General features: G+C 42.3%; 1 protein-coding gene across 1 annotated transcript; it reads right to left on the bottom strand.

Moving 5' to 3' along the window:
• Positions 1–2003: 2003 nt before the first annotated feature.
• MESD (mesoderm development LRP chaperone) lies at positions 2004–6452 on the bottom strand. Its single transcript, XM_069866725.1, has 3 exons — positions 6279–6452; positions 3132–3364; positions 2004–2414 (listed from the first exon to the last, which is right to left on the bottom strand). Exons 1-3 carry the CDS (start codon positions 6432–6434, stop codon positions 2150–2152), a joined length of 654 nt encoding a protein of 217 aa, XP_069722826.1. The 5' UTR covers positions 6435–6452; the 3' UTR covers positions 2004–2149.
• Between the last annotated feature and the right edge of the window lie 2977 nt (positions 6453–9429).

Genomic DNA, 9429 nt, shown 5'->3' with positions numbered 1-9429 from the left:
GCTGGAATTACAACAAAGCTGCACCCCTCCTTTTAACTAAGGAAGAAGACCCAGCCTCCTGCACGTGTAGATTTATGAAATACTAAAACAAATATCTATTCTCAAAGTTGGGCTACATTAATAGTGGAGTAAATGTTTTTCCTCCTTGGCTAATTTGCTTTTGTATTATTTTCATACTGTTTTGCATTGCTTGATTATTTAGCTGAAGAACCCAATTTCATCAAAAAATAAATTACGTTTGTGTTTTGTAGCATTAGGAAAACTACAGAAATTACATCTCCACACGTTTCTGATCATAATCTGAATTGTCATCTCTATACCATAGATTTAAGTTGTAAAAGGAAAAAAACCCTCATTATTTCATGTTCATAGTCTTGCCTGACCTCAATTAATCTCTTGAGATGAGAAGCAATGTTCTTTGAAAAAAGGGAGGTGCAAACCCAGAACACTTGACAAAGTGATAGTTATGAACAAGAAATGGTCTGCATGCCTCTGCTCAATGCAATGTGATATCCAAGTATCTACAGACTCCTCAACTCCACTACACAGTTAGATTAATAGTAAAATACAAAAGTAATACAGTTAAACCTAAAGAAATACATGAATCTAATTTTCTACTCAGACAGGCAAAGGTCTGTTTAATCAAGTGAGGCACAAACTGTTTCTTTAAACCTAAATCCATACAAATATAATAAAAATTAAATAAAAACAGTTACCTGGAACCTTCATCCGCATCAAATCCTTATGCACAGAAACCAAGGATGAGTTAGTCTGTCTCCTGAATATCAAACTAATGCATAATTATTCAGCCGGTTTTACTACTCAGCAAAACATTACGGTTAGTGACATCTTTTATTTTAGAACAAGCACTCGATAAGTCACAGTTTCCCACAAGTATTCCACAAGTTCAACCATTATGGTTCAATTAGGACCTTTAATCCAAGACAGCTGGATTTTAGCACCTTAAATAAAGAGTCGAAGTAACATCTTAGTATTGAATGAAGACAGTTAATTCTGTGCTCATCCTCTGGAAAATGATATGGACCATACATACTAGGTGCACTTAGTCCTTAACACATAGTAAGGCAGAAGGGAAACATTCTAAGCAATGCATTTGAGTGAATACAATCAAAATAATAACTAACTGTTTCTGAAATCAAATCTGCACCCAAAAAAAGCATAACTGGTTATTAAACAATCAGTAAGCAATGTCTAACTCTGTACTGTAACCAGTGCTTTTTCAAAGATTGAAACAAATCCTTAAACCAGTAAAACAAATTAATTTCAGAGTTAAAGCTATTTCTTGCAACTCACTGTCTGTATAATGGGGCATACATAACATTTGGTTCCACAGGCAGAGTTCTTTGACAGAAGTAGCAACCTGAATGGCATGAATCTGACTTTTCCTTTCACCTTAACACTGTTCATGTGGGTACTGTAATTCCATTAACATCACAGCACCCCTTCTGACAGGTACAGAATCTCCTCTCTGCACTAATTTGGAGTGCATTAGTCAAGACCTGCCTTAGCTTCTACCATCCTTCTAAGTACTTCGGTGGATTTGAGGGGGCATGCAGAATTCTTTTTATTCTTTTAAATAAACAGGCAGTCTAAACAGACATGTCCTAAACGCTGCAATTTCAAGGATCTTTGGCCACTGTAACACTACTCCTAACAATTTTAGGCAGTTGTGCAAATGGAGCCTAGCAAACTGGCTTCAAAAAGAATCCTTTAGCACTGTACTCTGCTATCTAACAGTGGCTATGAATCATTGACCAACTCGCACACCTAAGATAGACGCAGCTACTACAGATGAAGGTCAGTGTATTCTGAGACTGTATTTCTTCTTTTCCACTTAATTTAAGTTTGTTATGTTAGACACGCAGATTTACAGGTTAATTTTGAAAAACAAAAGCATAAAAAATTACAAACTAAACTAAAGTAGTCAATTACTGGTATCAAACATTACCTTTCCTGTAACTAAATAAATGGCCAACATTAATAAGTAAACTGGTGTGTTTCAACAGTCTTAACCTCAGTAATCTCTGCTTCTTTCCTCCCCCTGCCCCAGTGAAGCCAAGAATTGTATGGAAAATCAGTTTTCCTTGAAAGAACAGCAGAGCAGCACTCAGTCTGGTTAACGCATCTGTCATAGATCCTCTCTCTGTTTGGTTGCTCGGTTGTCCTCTTTGATGCTATTCGATTTCTTGTCTGTGTCTTTTTTCTTCTTTGCTTTTTCGGGTTTGGTTTTGTTTTTCACCTTCTCACTTTCTTCTGCTCCTTTGCCAGGATAAACTTGACCTTCCAGAGTAACATCTGCACACCTTTCCTGACTTATAAGAAAGTCTTTGATCTCCCAGGCATAACCGCCATCACGCAACATGAAGATGGCACGGTTCGAGCCAACAATAAACCTAGAGGAAAGACACATTCTTCCAGTTAGCTCCACACCTTCCAAACGCTACAGCATTTTCCTAAAGTCAGAGCACCTCCACAACTGAGACATACATTTATGAGCAAGAAGCTGTTGTTGCTGTTGCCTGGATATGGGGACGAGAGAACAATTCTATAGCATAGATAAGAGTAAAATGTATTAAGTTTACAAACAGCCAAGGAAGAATAAGACCAGGAAGAAAACTTAAGAACTAATTCGGGACTATGTAAAATCCACTAATTGGCATTGCTTTGCTTTATAGATTTACTGCAACCCTTCTCAAGAGCGCAATACTCCTCTGCCTCAAAACGATCCTCTCTCTCCGAGAGAAAAATGCTAGCAAGGGGAACAAAACCCCTTTTGTGGTGACAAGCCTTCCAAGTGTGATGTTTTCCATCAAGCACACAAAGGCAAACTTCTGCAGCTAAAACTGATAAACAGCTGTAATATAACAAGATAAAAAAGAAACTAGGCTACACAGACATAACGTCTAAGTGTTAAAAATATTTCTGCACCACACCAGAATTTTTGCAGTATGACTTAAAACAAACTGGCACATAAACTGACACAGAAACAAAGAAATAGTAATAATGTAGGCGAGGGAGGGCACAGCACGAGCAGCTGAAATAACTTTCAGGAAGAAACAAACCAGGGCTCTGAAAATGCAAGAACTTCATCCTTGTGTACAAGAGCTTACCTTTGCACATCATAGTTTGCATTGAAGAGGCTGCCCTGCCACAAGCTAGTAATTTCTTCTGTCTCCTTTTCTGTGGGATTTCCCGAAATCGTGACAAACATCATCAAAGTCTTCCCCTTTTTTGTCATCTTCAGGATACTTTCAGGCTTGCCTGGATCAATTTTTGAGAAATCTATTGGTGCTGGAGGTCTCTTGTGTTCAGGAAGATCCCCCTCTTCAATGTCATCATCCTTCTGTTTTGAAAAGGAAAATGAGGCTTTAAACTAGACTGTCCTACAAAGCTTACATTTTTTGAAACTTCCTATTGTTTGGAGAACAACTCTGCTTTGATAAAGAGAAAGAAAGTTTAACAATGGAGACTCAAGTCAAAAGAAATAGTCAGTTTTGTTTCAAGATACTTCACCAGGAGTGCTCTTCCCATTTATAATTCTCCCCTCAAAACGACACGTGCTTATACCGACAGGATTTGATTTTACCACGTACTAAGCAATATTTCAGCCTCAAGGCTAATTCAATACAACTCCTCCCAAGTACTTCATAAAATAACACTTTTTTTTAATTCTTCATATTTTCAAATAAATTTATTAAGAATACAAGATGGACTGAGCAAGTTCCACTAAAAAGCCTCATCCACACATAAATAAAAGAGTCGCTATCTGCATATTGCTTTCAGAGGTCAAAACTCACTCCTGGGAATCACGGGATCACTTGAGAACTTAATTTTCCTTACTCTGCGTCTTCAAATAAATAAAAAGGCAAGAGTTCAGAATTTCAACGCTCACACCACAGGAAAATTTTTATTAAGGGTTTCATGACTTTTCTGATGCACAGATGAAGAGCAGCTCACATTCTGACAACAAATAACAAGAGTAAGTCACTGTTAGAAAACAGGAAAAAAACTCTAGAAGCCTTTGCCAAGGCTGACAGGAACCTAAATATTTGGAAAGGCAGGATTCAAACTGCTGCCCCTTAAAACAGCTCCCAACAGAGACAAGTGAACACAGTGACAACTTACATTGAGATAGAACTTAATTTCTTAAACAGTATTTGCATCACAGAAGTCTTACACTGGCATCCACCCAAGCGCCAGTAAATCAACAGGAATTAAGGCAGATATTTGGGTGTTGTTCTGACTTCAAGCACTTAGTGAAAACATGCATCACTATTAGGAACATGAGGAGTAGCAGTACCTAAAGATATTCCCTTGGGAAGCTTCAAAAGTCAGGAGCCAAGCTTGATTTTTAGATCCAAGTATGCACTACCTTCTCATCTCTGCATCTGCACATACACAAACTCAACACCATCCTCTTTCAGCATCCCACACCTTTTAAAGGTTATGGTTGCATATAAGTGATGTTCTTTTCCCATTTCAAATACATAGAGTTTACAGTCTTTCTGACGAGAGTGTTTAAAATCTAGCTACACAGAATAAAGGTTGTAGAAGGCTTAGATTTTATCCCTTGTTTCCTTGCTAGTTACATATCTGTTTCAATTTTGCAAGTCTGAAGCATACTTTTGAGTAGTTCAGGTGCCTTTGAAAATTCCCTATGCTCATTTTCCACTAGATCACTTGCCCAGTTCACTGGGCAGTCGTGCATGTGGCTCACCAGCACTGTGCAAGGGGCAGCACAAGAACCTGACCAGAGGGGGCAGGTGCTCCTTCAGTGAAGGCCCCAAAGATGTTATAACCACCATCGTCCAATACTTTTAGAATAATTGCCAGGAAAATAAAAAATATTAGGAGTTATCTCACTCAGTTGAAAGTAATGATGCTTGATGCTGCACAGATCTGTGCCCTGGGCCCCTCACTCCAGAGGACAATTCCTGCTTTCATCCAAATTGATAATGGCTCCTTTGTTTCTCATTTTCTCCATCAAGTTTACTCATGCCCCTTCTCTATGCTCCAGCAACCACCCCCTCATGTTCCTTCCATGTTCCTTATATGTGTTCTGACTAACACTAGGCAAAATACCACACTGCTGACCATCCCAAAGCCTGAACAGCCATTAATTGTTGAGCCCCTGCTTCAGTAACAATTTTCTTCTAGGGCTCTGGCTGTATGTGCGTTTCCACAGCGGCAATGCCAACCCCAGCAGCCAGCTCTCCAGCTGCTCAGCCACATCTGCACGCAACACAGCCACAAGCATTTGTGCTGCACGTGGTGAACTGGAGCAGAGATCTGCTCCAGCTAAAGAGGGAAAACTCTGAACAGCGTTCTGACCCTGCCTGCCACATGGCTGGAACAGAACACACAGTCAAAGAGCCTCCCTTTCATCCAGGCATCCAATTCACAAACTCAGAGATGCTCATCTTTAACGTCTTTCCTACAAAATCAAATTTGGTTGAAGTTGGCGAATATTATCTCCCAAGCCTTGACTGTTTAGCAGGTGAGACTACCTAGTCCTTGAATTATAGCATTAACAAAACGCTGAACTTCGATCTTTTTATGTAATTATATTTACAGATTTAACTCAATACCCCGTCCTGAAGGGAGAGACACAGTAACAGTCCATGGGAGATGCAAAGCAGATGCCCTTACTTCTCAAGGAAGTTACTTAAACTATGTTACACCAACAAAGCCTACTTCTTTGCCTTGACTTACAGCTGTGACTAGTGTTAACAAGAGACAGAGGTTTCCAGTTTATTATTTCCTCCAATTTTTGTGCAAAATGTTCTGGGGAACAGCCTCATGGGAAAGAATAAAAGACAGCGATGAGTGGTCTGGCATTTACCAGAAGATGATGGAAGACAAAAACAATGGTAAAAAAACCCCTGAAGAGTGGTCTGACAACCACATGGAGAAAGAGAGATGGGGAGCTGTCAAAGAAAGTTAAGGCAAGGGGATGAAGGTGTACAAGAAAGAGATGGAATGAATAAATCCTTACCGGGAGGGAACGAAGGGGGACAAGAAAGAGCTAGAATTAGAATAAGTCATTACCAGGAGGGGTGACAAGAAGGAAACACTAAATCAAAAGCCGAGTACGTATCTACTCTGTAACCATGAGCAGTTCTCCTTCGGTCACAAAACGTCCCCCTGCCTCACCCCGAACGCGGGGGAAAGGAGCCGATCCCAGGGGGGCCGCCCCCCCCTCCCGGCCTCCCTCCCGCCGGGGCGAGCACTGCCCAGCCTCGCGCCGCTCCCCGCACCTCCCACTGCTCCAGCAGCCGAGCCATGTCCGCGTCGTTGTAGTCGCGAATGTCCTTCTTCTTAGCCGGGCCCGCTCGCCGCTTCCCCTCCGGGTCGCCGTCCGCCGCGCACAGCGCCAGCAGCGCCAGCAGCGCCCACACTGCGGCCGCCGCCATCTTGGGCCGCGCCGCGGGGAGGCGGGCCCCGCGCCGGAAGGGGCCGGAAGGGGCGGGAGGAGGAGCCGGAAGAGGTGGGGTGGGGCCGGAAGGGGCGGGGAGGAGCCGGAAGGAGGAGCTGAAGGGGCGGGAGGCGGAGCTGAAGGGGCGAGGCAGGGCGGCACGGAGCGCAGGGACCCGGGCTGCGGGGGCTCCGCGAGGGTCGTGGAGTGGCTCGGTTGCAAAAGAGATTTGAGATTATCAAGCCCGGAGCGGCTGTCCGCTGCTGAACCTGAGCACCTCATCCACCCGACTTGAAACAACTCCAGGGGTGTTTGTTACTAAGACACGACTCCAGAACGTCTGACCGCCACAAAAAGATTAAGAGATGCGGCTTTTTCTTTGTACCGATTACTTTGCCATTATCTAAAACAAATCAAATTGTACCAAGTGATGTCTGCACAGCCTTATCTCACTCTTGAGTCTTTGTTTTTTCCTCGTGGAAGCTGTTTTAATTCTAAATAGCATTGTTTCCTTTTTTGCCTTTTAGACTCGAACTCCGAGAAGTTTAAACTTGGGACTTCAAGGAAGCATCACAGTAACTGCTACTGGAAGATATTAATTATAGTCAGGCTGATTAGTGAACAGGGTGCTTTTCCATTCATGTGGGAGCACTGAAGGGAGGGCAGGTTCAGAGTAGAGGAGCTAATTCTATTAAGTGGATGCTTCAGCCCCAATTCTGTTACACTGTGAATCATAGAATCATAGAATAACCAGGTTGGAAGAGACCCACCGGGTCATCGAGTCCAACCATTCCTATCAAACACTATGAAGTCCCACAGTGAGCCAGGACCCCACCGCCCTTATGGCCACAGCATGCTAATACAAAACAAAAGCAATCAATGGGCAAGTGTGTGGGCTCAGGAGACTTTCCGAAGCCTGGACTTGCTCTTGAAGTAGTAAGACGCTGAAGGGCTATGCCGCTTGTGAACACCGGGGAGACGTGCCACATGAAGCAGCAGCTTGCCAAGTGCATGCGGAGCATGAGAAACAGCAGAGGATGTGGGATCCAAGATTTCAGCACCCTGATAAACAACCAGCCTGGTCTGCAAGCTCCATTCTGAGGGTTATCTTTTTATAACATTTCAGACACGCTGCCAGTGTGCCTGAGAAACAGGAAGCAGTTAGACCATAGCTATTCATGGAGCTTGTTAAATGTACAGTAACTGAAATGGGGTTTTAGTCAAGCACTTTTCACAAAGCTGTCCAATAAGTCACTAATGAGCACATTTGCTCAGTGATTTCTCATTAAATATAATGAACATCAGGTATTCTATATCAGATTGCCCTGATTAATGAGGTTTTACTAAAATATGTTTCTTGTTACATTTGTTATTACTGGATCACGTGTACATTCACAGGAAAAAAATAAAGACTAAATATTCAATTTTGGAATGCTGGACCTTGAGCATAAAATATTTTCATTTAATTTCTACTGGGAAATATTTTCTTCAATTCTATTTTGTCTCACTAGAGAAAACCAAGCCAACTTTGGTTTTCCTTAATATCTGGTGCTACATTCAGATGTGGATCTAAAGGTCATCCAATTCCCTTTGGTGAGTGAGTTGTTCAGTATATCCAGCACCAAACAACACTATGCATTTCCTTGTCATACATATAAAAACTAATTTGAAATGGAGATATTTTTCATGCTTGGCTCTGACCTTGCAGCTCTCTGTTCAGGCAGAATTCTGTGTCCAGGAAGAACTTCATCAAAGCATGCTCTTTGTGGAGTCAGCTGCAGAACAAACACCTATTCAGCCTCTGTCTGTACTCTGCTGTTCTTTCACTTGCAAGAAACAAAAGCCATGCAGCTAGAAATACGTATCACTGACAGAAGCAAATTAAATTGCTTTTACTTTTTATTGAAGCATGCTGTGTTTTGTTCAAAGTATCTAGAGAATCATACAAATATGCTTTTTATAGCTTAAGCATTTTCATGTTCCATAACAAGTTTTATAGTCCTAGCACTATTATGATTACAATACAGAACGTAACCAATAATAGATGGCTAGTTTCATTATAGATGAATCATAGAATAGTTAGGGTTAGAAAAGATCATCTACTTCCACCTCCCCTACCACGGGCAGTGACATCCCACTAGATCAGGTTAGCCAAGGCCCCATTCAGCATGGCCTTGAACACCTCCAGGGATGGGGCAGCCACAACTACCCTTGGCAACCTGTTCCAGTGTCTCACCACTCTCGTGGTGAAGAAATTCTTCCTTATATCCAGCCTAAATCTGCCCCTCTCCAGTTTATAACCATTCACCCTTGTCCTGTCACCATAGGCCTTTATGAATAGTCCCTCCCCAGCTTTTCTGTAGGCCCCTTTCAGGTACTGGAAGGTCGCTATAAGGTCTCCTCGGAGCCTTCTCTTCTTCAGGCTGAACAACCCCAGCTCTCTCAGCCTGTCCTCATATGGAAGGTGCTCCAGCCCTCACATCATCTTTGTAGCCCTTCTCTGGACCCGTTCCAACAGCTTCATATCCTTCTTAACTTTGCAAAAGTAAAGTGTTTAAGGCTTTATCTTGTAGCTTAAATCCCATCTAGTCATACCAGGGAACGTCTCAAGCTGTGGCTGTCATTTTTACTTCTGCAACATGCAAATTTCATTAGTAGTACTTTGAATTACCAAGTTATACCTTATCAGGGAAATCTACCTCCCCGTGTTGAAGTAAACTGTTTTCATTATTGAGTAGGGTTGTGTCAAGCTGTAATATGAGCAGAATCACAGAATCACAGAATCACAGAATAACCAGGTTGGAAGAGACCCACCGGATCACCGAGTCCAACCGTTCCTACCAAACACTAAACCATATCCCTCAGCACCTCGTCCACCCGTGCCTTAAACACCTCCAGGGAAGGTGACTCAACCACCTCCCTGGGCAGCCTGTTCCAGTGCCCAATGACCCTTTCTGTAAAGAATTTTTTCCTAACGTCTAGCCTAAACCTCC

This window comes from Phaenicophaeus curvirostris, chromosome 12 (genome assembly GCF_032191515.1).
Source record: "Phaenicophaeus curvirostris isolate KB17595 chromosome 12, BPBGC_Pcur_1.0, whole genome shotgun sequence".
Taxonomy (NCBI): domain Eukaryota; kingdom Metazoa; phylum Chordata; class Aves; order Cuculiformes; family Cuculidae; genus Phaenicophaeus; species Phaenicophaeus curvirostris.
This window is presented reverse-complemented; position numbering and strand designations above follow the sequence as displayed.

Bases quoted from the DNA above. Each gene is read 5' to 3' on its own strand.
- MESD (XM_069866725.1), bottom strand. From the start codon at position 6,434: ATGGCGGCGGCCGCAGTGTGGGCGCTGCTGGCGCTGCTGGCGCTGTGC. The intron at 3,365-6,278 runs GTGCGGGGAGCG...TTTTCAAAACAG, and splicing joins GGCTGCTGGAGCAGTGGGAG to AAGGATGATGACATTGAAGA. The intron at 2,415-3,131 runs GTAAGCTCTTGT...TCTTTCCTCTAG, and splicing joins GCAAACTATGATGTGCAAAG to GTTTATTGTTGGCTCGAACC.